The sequence below is a fragment of the Oryzias melastigma genome, linkage group LG13 (genome assembly GCF_002922805.2).
Source record: "Oryzias melastigma strain HK-1 linkage group LG13, ASM292280v2, whole genome shotgun sequence".
Classification (NCBI taxonomy): domain Eukaryota; kingdom Metazoa; phylum Chordata; class Actinopteri; order Beloniformes; family Adrianichthyidae; genus Oryzias; species Oryzias melastigma.
The window spans coordinates 15,476,928-15,497,761 of record NC_050524.1 but is presented as its reverse complement, the minus strand read 5'-3'; the positions used below and the strand labels follow the sequence as shown (position 1 = coordinate 15,497,761).

The window sequence follows — 20,834 nt, the reverse complement described above, 5'->3', positions numbered from 1 at the left end:
ACAGGGATCTAAATGTATTTTCAAGGTATTATACTATATATGTGTTTTCATCTAATAGATGTGGAATAATTTCCCTTTCCTTCTATAAAAATCCACATAAAATGTATATAGTTTTATTTTTGATGGGCTGCACTGCAGCGACACCTGCCGGTGTATAAGAGGTAAAACCATTTACAGAAAACAGAAACCGAAAGCTGAGTCATTTAGAGGAAGCTGTGACTCAGCAGGACAACAAAGTAGACTAATGGTAGATCAAATTTTCAACTGCTTCCCTTATTGCAACCCAGAGCTGCAGTCTGTAGCTCAAACGATCAAATCAGTGCGATTTCAAATGTTTATAAAGAGGACAAATGAATGAATTAAAGCATGTTTAGGGTCTGCAATAACCTGAGATTCTGGAACCACACTCTATCCCTTCATTGTGGCTCTTAGGCTTAGAAGAAAAATGCTAAAGATTGAAATTATCAGTAATAATAGATTTATTAGTTAAGTTTTGTGATTTATATTTAGATTTTTAAACTCTTACATAAATTAAAAATATATACATATTTTTTCTTAACCACTGCTGACATTTCAATACATCAAGATGCATTGAGAGCTTTAAAATTCCTCCAAAATGCACTCATCAGAGCACTAAGCAAAATTATAGTAAAAGATTTATCTTTTTTAAGAGTAGTTTACTATTTGAATATTTTGTTTTAATCATATTCTCACCTAATATCGAGTTGCTGACCACAAACAATGTTTTCAAAGTATAATTGCAAATCTACAGCAGCAGGATCTTATGCATTTTATTTTGAAAGGACCATGCATGTGCTGCTGTCTAAAGGTATAACACTTTTATAACACTGTTATAATCTGAAATAATATAATAATTGATATTATAATTTTTTAAAGCTGTACATTATAAGTAAATTGCTTGAAAAATATAAATAAATTCTATTTTTCTAAACAGCAAAGTAGGACTTACTGGGTTTTGGTCTGTAAGACACTGAACTAAAAGGCTCTTTCAGCGAGAAAGGTTGCAGATCCCTGGTTTGGATACACTTTGAACATGTCATTACCTTTGGTTTCAATATCACAAATATGTATACTGCTTACAATAGACATACTGCATAATTCATGTGACTGACATATGAAAAGCCAAAGTAGTTTTCAGGTTTTAATATTTTAAACTTTTGGTCTGTGAATGAATCTATACTGTGGATTTGCTGATTCTCAGGATTCTAAAATGATGAAAAATGATTAATTTACAAGCCAAGGAGTTCCGAGCTTTTTTCACAATCCAAAATATGCACAAAGTACACCGTAAAGAAGCTAATTTTTTAAATTTTTGCTGACAATGTCTGTATTTCTTATTTCAAATCTGGATGAGCAATTATGTAAACTTTCAAAACTAGTCAGTAAAGATGGTCATGAAAGAGGAGTGAGTGTGTGTTTGGGTATTGGTGGGTTAGTGTTTGTCTTTGTTAGAGATTGTCTTGGTTAAACGTAGAAGAAACAGTTTCTTCCAGATCCTGCATGGTGTAATTTATTCATATTCACCTATCCAAGTATCTAAAATATAGAATTTATGACATTGTGTTCCTGTAATCTTAAGTAGTTTTGTGCCTTGAGTCCTTCATACCTCAAATATGTTCAGCTGAATTAAAACCAACAATGCCCTCCTTTTGAACTCTTAAAGGTGCAAAAGTTAGAAAATAAAAATCTAAAATCTTACAGATGGTGACTGGAGTTAACCAATTCACAGAAAGGGGTAAGTACATTTTAAGAGGAGTTTTGTTCAGATCAAAGGAAAGTGGGCTTAAAACTGTGGAAAAAATATGGTTAAAAAAAGTGGCATCAATTCATAAATCTGGGCTTAAATGTAGGATTAATAATAGCAGGAATCCAGTGAGACAGCTAGAACTCTATGTGTGTGAATATGAGGAAGCTTAAATCCTTTATGTAGAACAGCTGATGTCTACCACTGCTTAAAACATGTCATACAGAATACACAGCTGTGTATATGGACAACACAAATTCATTTAAATCTAACTTAAATACACGAGACAAAAGCTATCATTACCAATAATCATAGCAACATTGATAAAAACAAATATTACATATAATCTACAATTTAAGCTTAATTATTATGCAAACAATATCTAATAAATCACTTCAATTCAATCTGTTGTTATTAAATCACAGAATGGAGCACAGCAGGAGCTGAAACAGAACTCAACCTTCAAGCAGTCAAGGTCAACTGACTGACAGGGACACAGGGAGCTTGGGCAAATTAGACAAAGATGTATCTTAATAGGAGTCCCTAAAGTATATTTTCTGCAATGTAAGGTCACCAGGGAGTGATGAGGTGTTCATAGTGCTAGTCTCCTGTGTCTGAGCCACACTCTTCATTAAAAACAGCAGTTTTTGTTACATGAGTGGGCTCTGTTATTTGGTGGTGAGCAGTAACAAGTCAAACATTCAATCTCAACTATCAGGAATGGGATGCAACATCATAATTAGAGGATCGAGACGGCAAGGAAGATGGGACATGGCAAAGGTCATGCACTTCCCAATTTTTTTTGAGCCATTATCTCAAAAAGCCTGAGTCATCAAACATCCCTTTCACCAAAGTTGTCACACTTTTAGTGGATGAGACTGATTCATCTAAAGCGGTAATGTTGGACAGCAGGCAGTTCCTAATAACACACAAACACCACCTTTGTCTGCCAACGCCATGCCAACGGCTTTTCTGTTCTGCAGAATCATCAGGGAAGTGAAACTTCGCTGTTTGGTGAGTCCTGCAGCTTTGAAGGGCACTAAACTTTCATCTGTTTCTTTGGTCTACCACTGTGACTTCACAGTCCTCACTGTTGATGGTTTCTATGTACTTCTACAAAAGAGCTTCAACAGAGCATCTTAAAGCCTCAATCTTTGTCCATGAGAGGCCATGAGACTGTCTTTTGTAAACTGTCTTTGGCCTTGTGGAAGAGTGTCTGCCCTGAGACTGGAAGATCAAGGGTTCAAATCCAGGCTGAGATTTAAAAGAAATGGGACCCAGAGTGTCCCTGCTTGACACTCAACATTTAAGGGTTGGATTGGGGGGTTAAACCATCAATTGGTCCCTGATGGGACCATCCCAGGGGATGGGTCAAACGCAGAGAAGACATTTCTCACACCTAGCAGCGTGACAACTGATGAGACTCAATCTGTTTGATATAGTTGATTAATCCGAAACTGGAATAAAATCCCAGACTCTAAGATTGACTAATTATTCTAGTGAGACAAAAAAGGCAAGGTTTTCTCCATTTAATTTCTGGGCCATCGAAAATCAATGGTTAAAAAAAAAAAAAAAATCAGAAAAAAAATTAAAAGATTTAAAAAATGCAGAATTTAATAGAACTGAATAACTTACATAAATACGAAGAAAATGGGAAGTTGAATCATAGAAACTTTAAAGAACATTTAGGTTAGAAGAAAAACTTTAATCATAAATAGATAAACAAATATTGGAATTAAAGACAAATTTGTTGTTTCTTAAATTTGGTCTGCCATTAAATTGGTTTTTCAATGATAAAATCTTCCGTTCCTGTTTAGCTGCAAGTCACGTTTGTTTTTCTAATTTAAATAAAAACAGTGGTCAGTTTCTCATCAGGCTGCTTCAGATTTTAAGAATTTTTTATCGGAACAATTTTAAAAGTTGAGAAACTGTTTTATAATGTTCTCAGGTGTGTTTATCAATCTACCTAAAAATACAGACAGCTGCAGGTGTAGCCATTCATATCATACTTAGTGGTTGTCGATCCTAATCACAGTCAATATTGGTTAATTTTGAGTGATCCATTTCACTGACACTAAATTTGATCCAGGACATTTTTATCCAACATTTTTATCTTTGACTCAAAGATATACCTGGTACTGAATAGTGCAGGAAAGGCTCTGTTTAAGAAAGCAGGGTATGCGACATACCCCGGGTAAGTTATGTATAAGTAGGTACGTAAGTTACCATAGCAACTTACTCTCTGAACATAACCTACTCTGGAGCAGGTTATGTTCAGAGGGTAAGTTTGTTTTCAAGAGGTGGCTTGCCTTTTTAACTATGATCCTGTGGACGATTATATGAGGCTTTTCTACCCGGGAAACGGTAATAATGAGGACATGTATCAATGTACTGTTTTATTCCAAAGATTATGTATAAAGAGCAGTAACGTTTTATAAGACTTTATAAGATGTTTCTTGTCTATATATTGTTGATTCATATTTTAATAATTAGAGAAAACTACAATGGTTATTTGCTTGAGCACAGAGGGTACCCTTGTCAGCCCTATAGGATGACACGCTACCCCAGACCTGAACCTAGACCAGATTCTAGACCAGATTCAACATGGTTCACAGTCAAACCAGAGAAAAAGATGGAGATGATAAGTGTCTGCGTGGCTTCTCGGTCAGTTCGAAGAGGGCCTGTGACATCATAGTTGCTTGGGTTGTCCTCCACAACATTGCTGCAATAAGAGTGCCCCCCAGCCCACACCCTGATGAGGAAGACTCTTTTAGTGTGGCTGATCACAGAGTTGGCAGGAAGATCAGAAAGCTTATTTCCCCCAAATCACTTTAATTACATTATTCACAAACACATTTTCATTGTTTCTTTTCCTGAAAGACAAAAAAGAGAAGTAGAGGTAAATTGATTACACTGTATATGATGTAACAGGTTGATCTTCACGTTCAGGTCCCACCTTTAGTTGATACTCCAGTATTTCCACTTCTAGTTTGGCCTTTTGAATGGCCATTCTTTTCTTCTCCATTTCAAGCTGCAAAAGGTCCATCTCCATTTCACTTTTTCTGATTTGCCTTTGAAGATGGACCTTATACAACTCATTTGCTGACAACTAGGTAAGATAAGAAAAGATTGTTCAGCTACACAATAACGTATATCTACAGAATGACAACTGTAGACAAGTTCTTACACTGCAAAGGTTATATGTTGAGGCAGAATGAGTTTCCGTTTTGTGTAAATTTCCAGGCAAATTCTATAAAAAGACAAAGACAATTTGTTACGATGTTATGTTGAACGGGATATTCATTATGCATCACACCTCTGCGGGCATCCCAGCGTTACCCAAAATGGTGTCTTCGTCTTCATCCTACCGTAGAATATACAAATGAACTTGTCAGGTCACAATAAAAGCAATGAAAGCAATGACTATTATCCCATACAATTGAGATACACTGGGGGATTTCTGGAGGCTCCAACAGTATTATGGATCCACCGGAATCTGCAAGACAATAGAACCCATTATATTTTACCAACACATGTATACAGTAGAAACATATAAGAGTATTAGAAATTAAAGTACAGTGTAAACCGTGAACTGCTGCATAAGACAAGTCTGTGTGTTAATTGAATTCTGAAAGTGACATCAATTACTTTAATTTAGAATATTTCTAAACAAAAAAAGGTTACAAGTATCACTAACTCACTAGTGTCATTAGAGGTACTCAGTGGTGAAATATCTCCAGGAATGTCATCTATTAGTAGTCGCTCTTTGTTAGGGGACAGCGCCAACTCTTCAAGTGGGATGAGGGGAGGAGGGGGCGGCCCTCCACCACTTAGACGAGCCTTTTTTCTATTAGCTACAAAAAGACAGACATAAGGACACAGGAATTACTTATGGTCCCTACATAATTATTGAATTTTTATTTGTCATAATTCAAAGTAATATGCAATTATCCATTGACAATTAAATTGTCAATCGCAAAATGCTTTTTTAAATTGCATGATCAAATTGCAAATTGAATTGTCTACTGATAATTGCACATTATTTTGAAGTATGACTAAAAAAACCTTCCATACTAAATAGCTCCAGTGATTATGTGATTTCATGATTACCTTTTTGTTGCATGTTTTTGTATTTCATCTTCACTTGGTATGGAGTTCTTTTGGCTCCAGATTTGCATCTTAACAAAAACCCAATATATTTCTAAGTCAATGTACAATATTACTTTAACCATATCCTGCTTGAATAGATGTAGAATGAATTGGTGCTTGAACAGATGTACAGCATTTTCTAAAGGGCCTTTTCCCTGTTCATTATAACATAATGCGAATGGTATAGTAAGACTCACGCATTGACTCTGTTGGTTATTTTTTGCCAAGCCAACGCTCTTTCTTTGTGCGATGCAGCAGTGTTGCTTTTCTTTGCGAAAATGGGCTTGAACTCCTCGTATGCACACAATAAAACCTCTAACTCTGCCTCCGTGAAGTATGATGCACGTTTTTTTTCTCCTTCCGTCATGGTGTATCGTGAATTCGGTTATCAATTTTAGAAGGTTTTTATGTCTTCAGCCTGCACGCACACTCTGATTGATTGAACTCAAACTTAGCAGGTGTTTTAGAACGAGATATTACTCAGAGTAGAGTACATCAACCTCGAGTTCGGGGTTTACCTGACGGTAAGTTAACCCTGCTTTCTGGAACAAGAAGTGGGGGCCTTACATAAGGACCCCGTCATAATATTTAGCTGTCCTCAAATATGCCTGTTTAAAAGTGGTGCATCCTTGGGGGGGAAAAAAAGAACGATAAAAAAAATATTCTAAACAAAACAAACATTTTATATAACACACAACAATATCCGGAGAGGTATTTTTTTTCAGCCCGGAACTTCTAAAGATTTAAATCGAGATAATAAAAAACATATTTGTGTTTACAAGCAGTCTTGCGCTAGCGTGACTATTTTGATTTCACAAGAGCACGTCTTTTATCTATTAATTTTTACCGTGTTCAATGTTGCAGTGATCTGGTTATTTAAACCGGAGATTTATCGTGACTGCTTCTGTTCATTGCTATGTTCATTGTCTGCTTATCCGTGCACCAAAATGAAAGAAAAAAAGAAGTGTTGCTGCAGGCTTGACTAGTTGTCTAAAATTGTACTTTGCTGTGTGAAAAATTCTATGATAACTGAGTTAGTTTTCTTATCAATTTAGATATCAAGTGGAAAATGGGTATTCAATACCAAAGAAATCAACATTTTATAATGTACACATAAATAACATTGCGCAGTTTAGTTTGTATGTATAAACCTATATATTTTTGTGTGGTTTATCCATAAAGTTAACTTTATAACATTAAAACTAAGGATTGTATATTTAGCTAAACAAGAAAAAAAAAGTATTTTAAAATATACTGGTTAAAAAAATGCATAGACATTTTAAATCACACTTATTTTTTTACTATAAACATGAATGCTCAAAAAATTATTTACCAACATGAAAGCCTTTTCCTTTCTGGATTTACAGCAAAATAATAAAAAAAAGACACTGATCCAATCCATTTGACAAGCTCCGGTCCATCAGTGATCTGATGTGGAGTCTGAAAGTGAAGTTATTTCAAAACTGGACACCCATCTTCAAGGAAAATAAAGATCAGACTTGCATATTAGCTACTGCAAGATGGTTTTGACATTGTTAATGAGTCTGTACAGCTTGAGGACATAAAAAAGAAAGTTCGTGTGAAACCAAACCAAAATTCGATCATTGACAATATTAATATATTTATATTAATACCAACAAGGCTGTTATTTTTTCTTGTTTAAGTTTAGAACATTAACCATTCATTTTAAAATTCAGGGTAGTAGTCATCACATTGCCAGTCAACATGTCTCTTTCTGAGCCTCCAGTGTGGCTCAGGGTCTTTCCAGTTTCCAGGCAACCTGAAACACGGCTCTCACATGGAATGAAAAGAAAAATTCACAAGGAATCTACAAGAAGATCAAAAGTTGCTCTTGGCCTCTTTCTTCAATGCATGAAAAAAGAAAGAAAATAATATAACTGTGACAGAGTTCCCCTCCCAAAGTTTAATTACTTTTAACTGTTACCTTCGGAAAAAATAATAAAAAAATCTTACAGAGTACAGTACATTACATTTTGTTTTACTTCACTTGAATTGCAAGTTGGGAGGGCTGGGATAGATGGGGAACAGACATAAGAATTGACCAAGTCCACACTGAACGTGACTGTGTGGATCCACACAGAAATCAGGGGACAGTTATTCTGAATTTTTTTTCTTTCTTCTTTTTATTTTTTTGTAGCAACGTTCATGTCAACTAAACCACCACGTCTCTCTCTGGTGAACTTCCACGAGTCCTCTTCACCCCAGGAGTGAGAACTGGGAGGAAGATCAGTGCGGAGTCCTGCTTAATCGTTTTTCTTCTCCTCCTCTGGTTTGTTTATGACGGCTACAGCATTAGCTGCCTCTGCTGTGCTGTTCTGAGTGTGGTCCACTCCACTGGTGCCAAACTCATTGACTCTGTTGGGATCAACCCGATAGATCCAGCGCTGGTAAAGGTAGATGAAGAACACCACATCTGCAAAAGAGGAAACCAATAACTTCAATTAGAAAACAATAATAATTCATGTCTTGACATATTTTGATATCCTTTCTGAAAATATTGTGTACTGATTCATGAGTTTTGCAAGTGCAACAGTATAATCCAACCCTAAAAAGTCAACTCTGACATTCCAAGGTTGTCATTTAAAATGAGAACAAGTTAAAAAATGAAACAATTAAAAGCAGCAGTTAAATCAGGAGACATAGCAGCACTTCTCAGAGACTACCAACAATATGAAATGAAACTAAATAACTAAAAACTAAACTAAAACTGAATCACATTTCTGTGAAGCTTCCTAGATAAAAATCTTAAAGTAGGTCTGCCAGATTGTACTTAAATGGAGAAATAAAATGTACATTTTTATATGCACATAATTTAATTTACGTACATTTAAATTATTGAACTGCTAAACACATATACTGACCAGAGGATTTTTACCATCTACTGGTGTGAAGTAAAAAAACTGCTGAGCCAACAGAAGGAGGCAGCATGACCTACATTATGCAACGCTGTAATGACCACGAAGTAGGAACGGTTGATTTTTTTAATAATTTGAGGAATGAGCATAAAAACTTGGCCATGAAATAGAAAAAAGGCAGACTTATTTATTATTTATAACCTACTCAGGGCACACTGGTGAGGAATTATTGCAATCCCAAACCATCCCCCCCCATATTGCAAAAAAAAAAAATCCTACTATGACTTGAAAGACAAAAAAACCCCAATAAAATCCAATAATAAATAAATAAATATTATCCAACTGAAAAATAGCTATGTATATCAATACATTTAAAGATTACCAAACAATTCTGACCACTTGTGGATGAACTCAATACATTTGGAGGAATCTGAACAAAACTCACCATCTCTGAGGCATCCTATCCTGTACATCATGGGCATCTTGATGACGAAGGCAAAGAGGTCATCAATGAAAGTATTCAGAGCCTTGTAGGTGAGCATCCTCCATGGGAGGTGGGCCACAGATTTCATTTTGTAGTTGATGAATAGTTGTGGCGTCATTGTAATGAAACCTAACAACCGAATCAGAGACAGAGAACAGCTCGTTACATTCAAAACATAAATGTAACACTCATCTACGCTACTAAGGACAAATTCAGTATTAGGTTAACCTTATTTTATTTCTTTAGAGCTTGCAACATGTAAGAATATATAACCAATATAAATAAAGTTTAGCCTAAATTACAAAAGTGGTCTATACAAATATGCACCTTGCATGTCATGTCAGAAGATTCATAACCCCTATTGTAGCAGTAAAATATGTCCAACACAAGAGGCATTCAGCTCTTATCTGTCTGCTCAGCTGCTGGACAAGTTATATATATATATAAAAAAAAAAAACTCGCAACGAGTAAGTCACTTCAATCAATGTGCAAAATTCAGTACCCAATAGGTGTGAAAATAAGCAAAATTACAAAAAACAGTTTTAAATAACAATTTAATAATTTAAAGATATTAAATTTAACATTTTTAAAAACATGACAAGCCATAATTTTTAAAGGTATTTTCTTAATTTATGTTTGCAATTTTGTGTAACATATATTTGTCTTTTCATTAAGTTTTAGGTTTAGCACACCTATGAACCACAAAAACGTCTTTTGAGTTTACACATAATTATAATCTAACTTGCACAAAATGAAGAGCACAGCTCATCAATTCTTGCATTTACAATTACTAAACAGGCAGTCCCTTTGTATAGCAGAATCACATTTTTGGCATTTTGATTTTTTAACCATAATGTACTTATTTTGTTAAATCTGAACTACAATTAGTAAAAAAACAAACTGTAGAGAATTCACAACTTACCAAAGGTTAACAAGAAGCCATAAAGCATGCTGAGTACCCACGAGTACCACCCTTTGTGCTCCACATACAATAAACTGTAGACCGCATAGCAGCCAAACAGAGGATAGAGCAGCCATGACAAGTACTTGAAGGCCATCTGAAAAAAGACAAAAAAAAAAAAAAAAAAAAAGAGTTGGGGAAACCATCTGTTCATTTGTAACAAGTATCTTTTTTAACTTAACCAAGCAGCTCCATATAATATCATAAGACGATGATTTTAAGTTTAACCATTTATAATATAAAAGTGTCCCACAGAAGCTGTAGAGAACAGATGTACAGAGTTCACTTACATCATCGTAAATTTTAGTTGAAGACTCCACGTATGTTGACTTGTCTTTGAATACCAATCTTGGGATGACTCCAGCAATCTTGTTCTCTCTGTCCAACTAAAGAGTGAAAATGCAACAGAATCAATTAAATATAATAAAAAAGGTAAAGGTCTGGTCAAAAGCCCTTCCATTTTATTGACACTAACAGTGTTCATGTTGACTTTTAACGCTGTACAAACTCCCTATCACGATAAAACAGGTTGTTACGCAGTTTGATTGCTTGTTTACTTACTCTGACATCCATGACCTTGGTGATTTTCCACAGGTCAATGAGGAGTCCAATGAAGACGCTAACCTGCACCACAAAATTGGTTTCGTTGTCCAGAATGTAGAGCAGGACCACTAGGGACTGAAACACCCCAAAAATGATGGAGCGAACAGACAGACCTTCAAGAGACTGTCTGCTGTTCCAAAACTGGATATCTGAGGAGAGAGCGATGCAGAGGTAAGTTCCAGAAGAACTGTCCTAACCGTGTCTCATTATTAGTTGTCCATAGAGACTTGCTGTGTTCTCACCGTTCTTGAAGGCCAGAAATTCAAAGATGCTGTGCACAATGGAGACAACAATGGTGAGCCCCAGTAAGTACGGGTTGGTTTCCAAAAGAGCGACCTATGATTGAAAAGTCAACACTACAGTGAAATGTTTGAAACTGAACTTTGCATAAAACAATACTTTTAATGCAAAAACAAAATAAATCCTATAAAAATTATCCAGAAATCAGAAAACTGTTAAAAAAGAGGATGCCTACACAAACTACAATCTATGTAATTTCCTCATTTTTAACAATCAGGCTGTGAGTAAAAAACCCCACATGAAGTGCGCACTTATAACGTAGATAGAACCAACAGGCTCCTTGAGCAGTGTGGAGGATGTGGGGGGGGGGCTTCTTATCATCTACTTCACCCTTACGAGTTGTATAAGTGTTCGCTACGACCTGTTTGCCAAAGCATTACGCACCGTGGAAAATAATGTGCATGAATATTTTCACTCTACAGATTCACTAAGATGTCTACAACCTTAGTATTTGATGTGGGCCACCTGCATGCCCCGTACAGATTTGCCCCCCCCAAAAGGGCAATTGTGACTAAGGCTAAACTTGACTTGAGTTTTCTGCATGCAGCACCCACCTTAACAGAGTCCTGGTCTTCATCTGACTGCTCATAGGTATCCTCGGGAAGGAAATTCCACGGGGAGCGTGCGTTCTGTGCGGCATAAAGCTGCCAGCGCCACAGGGACAGCGGGCAGTAGTTGAGGCGCAGCGGCAGTTTGGTCAGCGTCTCGTTGATGGGATAGTAGTCTTTCTGAAGGTTCCAGTAGTCATTGAAGTACACAATGGGGTAGTAGTCACCACTGACAGCATCGAACTTAACATCTAAAAGCAGTTGAAATATAAGACATGGTTTCAGACAAAACTGAAAACTTAAAAAGAAAGTTGATTATCTTTGACGTTAGAACTCAGAAGACACTCACACTGGTCTAGAGGGGGTGGAACAGATCCCTTAACCCAGGCTGTGTGATCATCCACCATGTTGATGGTGAGATTGGGGTGCCAGTGTGAGATTATCTCTACTGGCCCATGGCTCTCTGCTCGCTGCAAGGAGACAAGATCCATTAGAATTAAAACAACGAACGAGAAAGAAAAAGATCCAGATTACATTTTTTTTTCAATATACAATTGAAGCTTTGCAATAATCTGAGAAGATGGTTTATGTTTAATGGTTTTAACTTAAAGAAAAAAGAAGAAAACCCATAAATAAGAGTCTTTGCAACTTCATAGCAAACTGAAAAACTGATCAATAGTATTAGTAGAAACAAAGTCCCACTCCAACTATTTTTTATGTACTCTAAAAGCTTTTAATCTAAAGTCTTTTAATTATGATTATGCAGTTTTCAGCAAAAATCACAAAAAGCCTGTCTGTTTTTAAGTCACATGTTCTGCAGAGAAGCAGGAGTTCATCAGAAATTTGTCCCTGACTTGTGAGAGGAACTGTTGGCACAGAAGTAACCCTACAATGATATGCCATCATTTCCTTGTTTAAGCCCTCTCCCGCCATCTTACAGTCCCTCACAACCCCATCATAACATTAGCATAGCAACAGTTTTGGTCTATTTTCCAGGTCGGACGAGAAAAATGAAGAAGTTAATGTATATATTTGTAAGGGAATGGATCAGAATTGTAGCAGAGAAGGTAGACTTTGGCCTGCCCATCGCAGTTGCTGCATCACAAATCTGAGCTTTTTCAGACTGTGGGTTTTTATCTGCTCCTGATCCATCATGATTTAAATGAAGAAATACTCAGAATTGTAGATTTATTCTTATTTTTCTTTATATATGTCCTCCATCATGAGAAAAATGCTACAAGAGCATGTTAAAAACACCAAAAACCCTACTTTCATTGAAGTCGGTCTTTAAGGTTTATCCATAAAGCAACAGATTCAATAACACAAATTATGAAATCAAAATCAACCTTGATCATCTCGGGATCAGCCTCCGTCTCTCCTGTAAGCAGATTCTTGGTTTTGAGGAACTTCCTCCGTTTGAACTTATTCAACACTGAAAGAAAGAAAAAAAACTTTAATTGATTTTCTTCAGTAGTTGGAACATTCGCGTCATCACCAGGTCCATACTTTTTGTTGAGTGAACTGTTGCTAGTCTGCGATACTGCCCCTTCCTTTTGGGATCTGGGTGGAATCCACTTTTTGTGAAGTAGACGTGTATGTAGAGGGAGCCGTTCTGCTGTACTTTCTGCAATCACACACCAAACTAGGTTAGTTTTAGTTAGTTTAAAACCAAACTTTATCATAAGTTAGAATTGAATCTCTTCTTTTCACTTCATTTTGTCCCATACACCAAAAACATCTTCCCCCTCCCTTTCAGTCAATCACACCTCAGGGATGTCCAACTCTTTATATTGCTGGTAACAGCCATCTCCATCCTCCCCTGTGGTCCAGTCTCCATAGACGAGGTCTCTGTGGAACCAGAACAGGGCATCTGTATTGTTGAAGTCAGAGAACACCTCCTCCTGGGATATGAACACGTAGAGGTCCTGCAGGGATGGTGAGTACATAAAAGGTGTTTATCACATTACAGTCGGGAGACATAAGAGGCAGTGCATTGAAATGGTGCTGAATGAAATAAAGCTAGAGAAGGAAGGAAAGAAAAACATTTTTCAAAGTAAAGGAGAGATTTTTTGTTAGAAATGCCCATTTTGTTATCACAGATGTAAGAGTTGGTTTACCATAAGGGTGTCTTTGGGAAAGAGGTTTCTGCTGGGTAATCTGGGGGCTCCTGCAGGTGTGTTTGGGTCAGGAGTGGACGGCCCTCGGCGGAACCAGCTGCTGATGGCCCAGATTATAAAGATCCTGGAAGAAATGTGTGCATATACAATATTTTAAGATAGTTTTGATGTTTGCTAGGAAAAGAAAGAAAATAAAACACAGAAGTATCACGGTAAAATATTAGAAAGTAAATGTTTTAGGGGGGTTGTATGCCAAATATTGCCCAGTTTTACCTCCAACACTATGATAGTAGCTGCTTTCTTACTTTATAAAACAGTCCTGTACACAGTGTTTGTTTTTTTTTCTTAAACAGTGATTAAGATGGAACTTCTGCATTGCACAGGATTCAGTTTTACCATTTTTGAGTAGTCAAAATGCCTTATCTCTTTTAAACTTTATTCAATGAGTTGTTTATAAAGTAATTTCACATTTTTAGATCTGTGTTAATTTATCATCATGTTATATAGGTTTAGTAATGACAAGTTTATATGAAAGTGGTGGCTTAAGTTTTAAATGTTGGTGATAGTGTTTTAATGCTGCAGGTGCGTAACTACACTATTGATCTCTCACTCATTGGGGAATTTCTATCTTTTTTTTTTAAATCAAAGGTTTTGACATGTCAGCCGAATTCCTTTTTATTTTTTAGTAAATAACTTCCTCAAAATAACAAAAACTGGAAAAACAGGATATGTGCGGATTTCTTTATAATGCTCGTGTAATTTGTACAAACATCAACAAAATTGTTGACTAAACAAGACCTCATCGCTCTTTTTAAAGATTTAGAAAAGTCAGGTACAATGGAATATTTGGTAGTTACTAACATTTATCACAGCATGAAGTGGTTTATCTTAGGGATATTGCAGCTAGCGACTAATCTGTTCAGTGACAGAAAAACAGGTTTGTGTAAGTCTGGAGTTCTACTTTCTCAAAATTAACCTGTTGAGGTTAATTTTTGGAAAGAGCCTCCACACGTCTTCCTCACTATGTAGCCACAAGGGGGCCCAAGTCTGTATTTCCCTGGGCAGGTCCCCACCCCAGATAAAATACAGGCTTTTAAATTTGTCAGAAATACTTAAATACTAGTTTTACATTTTTGTAGTAACTTTTGTCTAGAATTCAAGATTTTTTTAAACCAAAACCAAGTTGCGCATAAAAGAAATAAAGGCACTGTTGAAAGCAAACCATGGATTCAATTAAAAAAATGTGGGATCTTTGGAATCAGCACTTTTAATATATAAAAAATAATTTCCTTAAATATTATGAAATCTTTAAGGTTTTCGGTGAAAAACATTTTCGGGGTAGTTATGAATTTGATGCAGGACATAAGCCTCTTTTGTTCAGGCTTTACAGCATTTTTCCGTCATAACCAGCTAAACTGATCAGTCTTCATAATTGTGGCCCAACAACTATGCTGATTCAATTTCAAAACCCAAAATTCCTTTGATTTTTTTTTCTTAAATTTCCATTCCAAAAACAAGTTTGTTTTGAAGAACTTTTGTTCACATAGATGGTGATTTAAAATGAACAAAAATGTGTTTTTTTCTTTATACAATAAAGTGTTGACTCTTACTTGTAAAAACTAATAGGACATCTGTTTTTTTTCCTGAAAACATTTAGACATTGCTTTGGTAAAATGGGCTTCATAGTTTTGAGGGTTGAGTTCTGTGTTTCCTAAAAGGTATATTTGAATAAATTATTTGACTGCCCTTCTCTGTCATAGACCTTCGTCATTTCATAGTAATTTTGTTGTTTATCTTAATGTGGGTGGAAAACATACGTTTTATTAGGATTAATGTTCAAAAGTAGTATGATTAGTTTATCCAAGTTTTGCAAACTCAAATGATAAACTCCTTTATAATATTTAATATTCTGGAAACGCGTCTTGTCAGATTACGGTACACGTGTCTTGTATAGGACTTAAACAAGAAATGAAGGGCTTTCATGTGTTTTTAACAAATTATAACGATTATCAATTTTTCAGTTGATTACCTTTTCAGACTAATTCTATTAAAGTATTTGGTCATGCCAAACCTTTCCCCACCTTACTGCCTTGAACTTAATTTTGCTGCCTCAGCCAGATTAAGCTTTTAGCGGCTTTGTCAGAGGACAGCTTATTATATACTTGGCTCTCAAAACATACAAGTCATTTTGTTTCATCTTTTCATTTGTCTTGGCCAAGGACACCAACATGTGACTGGGGTAGAAGAGCATTGAATTATGGGAGGTAGTGAGCCTGTTTGAGCCTGTTGACGTGACCACAGAAAACCAGATAATTATCTAAATGCAAGGGTTTGGAGATCATTCAGATTTCTCAAGTAAACAGGATAATCTTGATATGTATAGGTATTATTTATCCAATAATAGCGGTTATCTGATAAAGAGAAATAACATAAACAGACGAGGAATTTTGCCCCTAAAATATGAGATTTCCATTTATTCTGTTTTTAACTGGAGGTGTATGAAAGAAACACAGGAAACAAATGAAGCTTCACTACAGTGAAGTCTTTTTTTATTGCACATAGCAGAAAGAAGTGTTTTCCCATGGTTCCCACGTTAACCTTTTAACTACCGTTAACCTCTTAAAACTTTACTTTCCAAACCTGCATTTTGAAACATTGAGCTGGTTGAATTAAACTTCAATCAACATGCTAGCCTGGCTTTACTTTACAGGAGCCTATGGCCTAATCCGAATTCTTCCCTTCTCCCTGCCCCTAAATTTAGGCTACCAAATTTTATGAAACAAAAAAAGTGTCTCACATTTTGGGTGTCACTTTTGTTTGATGACCTCACCAATAGTCACCGGTCCGCTAGCGTTAGCGCAGAGCTTCCAGCGCTTGAGTATACATAACAACGGCGGTTTTGTGACTTTAAAAAGGTCTTCCTACAACAAAAAGTCATTACTTACATTAAAATGTAAACGTCTGTTCTTCAAAGTGCACCCACATGAAGAAAAGCGCTTCTAGAGCGACGCGGTTTACCCTCACGTCAGAGGACTTGTTCGTCCTCTGATTGGAGGGTGAAACTTAAAAAATAAATTTCCCGGACACGACTAAAACTGCCCCTTCAAATGGAGGGGAAGGGAGAAAGGAGGAATTTAAATTGGGCCTATGAGTTAAGTCAGTAATGATAAATCCAAACAACACATTTTGATAGCATCATGAAACTTTAAAGGAAAACAAAGACGCTAATGTCAATAGGTGGATGTTTCAGAAAGGAGAGGAGCAAACAGCCTGTTGCATTCCAATTAAAGTTTGTACGCAACAACTAAAACATTTTTTTTCAAACTGCATTTTTGCGTCTACTTCTGATTCATCACAATTTGAACAGAGAAATACTCAGGAATGCAATTTTAATCTTAATTTTCTTCATAGATGTCCTCCATCATAAGGAAAAAAATGCTACTAGAACACAATAAAAACACCAAAAACATAATTTTAATTGGAGTGGGTTTTAACTTCAGTCATTACATCCAACTGTACTCTAAATTAAAAATCAGGATTTTCCCATGACACGATTTCTAAAGTCAACAAGAAAAATGTCTTGTAGCTAAAAATTTCCATTTTTTTTTCTCCAATAATCAGATTGCTGCGGGCATGTAAACAAGTCTCAATCTCCTTAACCCTTGTGCTATCCGTATGTTGACATTGGGACTGGGATCACCCATAACTGAACTTATTTTTCTCCAATGATTTTTGATTTTCACTGGTGTTCGAGGCAGACACAAAATCCTGTCCACCTTCATCCACATTTGTCATGAGAGTGATACATGTCAATGTAAGGCTGGGGTCCTTTGGACCCCATAAGATAGCACATGGGTTAAGAAAAAAAATAATTAAATTCTTACCTAAAGAGAACTCCTTTAATGACCTGCCATGCATTAGGTGCTTGTTGCTGCTGCTGAGGGTCCTGTGCATTTCCAGCTGTCTGCACAGTCTGGCCATCTGTCGTTGCAGGAGTGCCATTGCTGCTCACCTACAATAAACAACAAAATTACGGTCAGTGTGGCAAGAGAGCAGAAAGTGAAAATAGAAAAGTAGTAATGAACCCATAAACCAGCTCCTTTACTATAATATTAAAGAGGCCTTTGAACTGCGCTGAACTACCCAAAACATGTGTTCTAATTAGACTTCTTAAACATAAAACCTCTTAAACCTAAAGAAAAGGTTTAAAATTGAGTTAAAGAATTTTTCTCAACTTTTTTTGCAAAAGTGAATCTGGAATTTAACTAACAAAATGAAGGATTTGAAACTTGTTTTTTCTTACTTTTTAATGTGAAGTAGGAAGTCAAGAAAAAAATATCCAACACAGATTATTTCAAACCAAAAACTTAAGACTGCTATAATAAAAAAGTAGAAACCACAAGCATGTGGTAAGTGGAAAATGAAAGGCAGCAAAAGTCTTGGTTTGTGCAATTTACACAACACAGTGAGTCAGAATTACAGGAGTAACAGAAGCCTTCACATACAAACTGTACAAAAAAAAATGTTTTTGCAGTCTATTAAAAATAATCAGTCAAGGTATTGTAGCCCCCCAACAGGCTTGAACATGTCCATGTAAGCCCCCCAACACCACACCATCCCTCTGGCAAGGCCACACTCTATTCAAGTGACACAATGGACAAGCACATGCCAAGTCAGGAGACTCATTCACTATCTAAACATCTAATCGCCCCTGTTGTTACCAACAAAAGGGAGTCCAGCAATTGTCCCCTTAAAAACAAACAGTACTTGAGTAAAAAAGAAACTGTTTTCCTTTAAACATGGAATAGTTCTAAAACATAAAAACTCCTAAAATTAGTGAACACAATCTATTGCACAACACTGGCCTAACAACTTAGAAAACTGGACAGTGTGTCAGTAAACATGTTTTTTCTTTTAAACAGATGCGCTATCAGTCACTTTTAAACAAGAGCAACATTTTTTTTTTATAATGACCTCTACTGCAATTGCAAATCATGCCAATAATCATACAAAAAGATTTAAAATATGCTTCACAATTAAAGTAGGTTAACTCTTCTGGTCTAAGACAGCACATTATACTTTGGACACTGACCAAAGATTAATAATTAATCATGTGCATAAAATTTAAAGCTAGTGGTGATTGTAAAAGCTAATAAATAAGGATAGAACTGTCTCTTATCCTGCGCTACAATATCACAATTCCATCTGGAAAGAAAAAAATCTAGTTCTTAAATCTGAGTTGTTTCACACAAATAAACTTATTCCTATGAACAAAGGTAAAAGAGACTTTAGAAATAAACTTTTGCAAAAAGGTTTCTGGTTCAAATGTTTCCTGGCTCCTTCCAACGTAGAGTTCGCATGAAGTTACTGTGTAACTTAAAGTTTTCCCCATGGTCTTCAGCTTCCTCTGACCATCTAAAACTACCCTTCAAAGGCCTCACTTGGTAATGTTTAGCTTTTAGAGGTTAAGTGTGATTAAATGTGGGTTTGGCTGTCTCTAAATGTGGCGGTGCGACGGATTGGCACCTCGCCTTTGCTCAAGGTAAATGGGACAGGCTCCAGCAACCCCTAGGACCCTATTAAGGATGAGGAAGTTATGGACGACATCCCAACTTCAATAAAAACAAAAATGCTGGTACATCACCAGTAAACAGTTTTCTGTTTTCCTCTCTCTTTAACTGGTAATTTTTGTGGAGGATAAGAGCTACTGATGAGTCTTCAAAAAGTGATGATTCATAATGACCTCTGGTAACTCCTTGTGAGCATTTGTCACAAAGAAATAAATAATGATTAGCAAATAACTGTCCTACACTCGCATATGATTAAAAAAAAAAAACATTAAAAAACTACTAAAAAACATGCATATTTAACAGAAGGACTAATATGTGCTTCTGATTGAGAATATTACATTTATTTCCAGGCTGCTTTGTATGTTTTCCTGACAATTGTGAGTGTTTAGTATTTCCTTTTTAGATTGTGATCTAACATTTTTTTCTTTACGGGAAATGTTGTCATCCATACATCCTCTAGTGCTTCATTTAACCCCTTTTCCTTGAAAAAGGTGCCACCAGTATCTTACCTTTAAAAAAACCTGTGCGTTTTCCACGAAAAAATACTTCCAGGACAAGATGTGCTTGTGCCAGACAAGCGCACTTCTTCTGGAAATAAACGCAAAGACGCGAGTTTTAAGTTCATTACATTTGACTATTTAGCACAATATGTTTTTAAAAGACTGATAATAAATAAAGAAAAACGAGTCGCTAAAAGCAGACCCGGTTAGGCAAGGCAAGCGTTCAGGCCTTGTAATGAGTAACTGTCACGCTGCGGTAGTCAAGAGGTTTATACTTTAACATTTGCGGTCAACTAATTCAATTGCCAGTAGCCTATTTGCCAACCTTTGAGGGTAAAAATTTGGCGTGAATACGACATGACTCCAAACCTACTCTCGTTAACAGTCAGGATTACTCAACACATCGGAAACGGCGAGAGGGGGTCGTTTTAAAACCAACCGGCACTGACAACGTCACTGACTCAGTCAGGCTCGTGAAACGAATGCTACATGGTACGGGTGATAAAATTGCCCCGGACCACGTTCGAATTGTGCCGCGGGTCATTTTCTTTCTGGACGTAAGAGACACATAACGCCACAAGAGTGCCATTCATTTTACCTCGCCGTTGCTCGCAGAAGCCTTAGTTGACTCGTTCCCCTGTGTCGCCATCTTTCCTTGTCTCTATCGCGCACACACTCCTCAGCCAGCTGCGAAACCGCGCGCCGTCTCGCGATAAGTCGGTTGTCGCGTCATATCGATGACGAGCCATTCATGACAAGTCAGTGAAGTTTTTCAAACATATTAGAAATTGCTAAACTTTAATTATCCGTTTTAAGTTTTATAATGAAACATAGAAAATGCAGCTATTTATTTAACCAGATTTTATATACATAAATGTGGAGTAAGATTTTTTTTTCCAATTTAGTTGTTATCATTGAATTTAATCAATGCAACTCTAAATGTTATTACTCCCAAAGTGCA

At 36.3% G+C, this 20,834-nt stretch overlaps 2 protein-coding genes across 4 annotated transcripts; both read right to left on the bottom strand.

Annotated features, from left to right (window-relative positions):
* Positions 1-4,148: 4,148 nt before the first annotated feature.
* LOC112149536 (myb/SANT-like DNA-binding domain-containing protein 4) lies at positions 4,149-7,046 on the bottom strand. 3 transcript variants are annotated; one of them, XM_024277283.2, is made up of 8 exons: positions 6,112-7,046; positions 5,876-5,943; positions 5,467-5,619; positions 5,203-5,261; positions 5,082-5,129; positions 4,953-5,015; positions 4,722-4,874; positions 4,149-4,638 (listed from the first exon to the last, which is right to left on the bottom strand). In XM_024277283.2, exons 1-8 carry the CDS (start codon positions 6,279-6,281, stop codon positions 4,624-4,626), a joined length of 729 nt encoding a protein of 242 aa, XP_024133051.1. In that variant the 5' UTR covers positions 6,282-7,046; the 3' UTR covers positions 4,149-4,623. The 3 variants fall into 3 exon arrangements, with proteins under 3 accessions (XP_024133051.1, XP_024133052.1, XP_024133053.1); XM_024277284.2 differs by having other exon boundaries at positions 6,433-7,046; XM_024277285.2 differs by lacking the exon at positions 5,876-5,943 and having other exon boundaries at positions 6,112-6,250.
* A 152-nt stretch (positions 7,047-7,198) lies between these two features.
* Positions 7,199-20,617, bottom strand: clptm1 (CLPTM1 regulator of GABA type A receptor forward trafficking). The gene is made up of 14 exons (XM_024277506.2): positions 20,472-20,617; positions 17,688-17,815; positions 13,804-13,927; positions 13,453-13,611; positions 13,193-13,310; positions 13,033-13,118; positions 12,036-12,156; positions 11,693-11,937; positions 11,081-11,174; positions 10,797-10,987; positions 10,526-10,621; positions 10,197-10,332; positions 9,236-9,403; positions 7,199-8,348 (listed from the first exon to the last, which is right to left on the bottom strand). The coding sequence occupies exons 1-14, from the start codon at positions 20,520-20,522 to the stop codon at positions 8,179-8,181; spliced, it is 1,887 nt and encodes a 628-aa protein (XP_024133274.1). The 5' UTR covers positions 20,523-20,617; the 3' UTR covers positions 7,199-8,178.
* Positions 20,618-20,834: the final 217 nt, after the last annotated feature.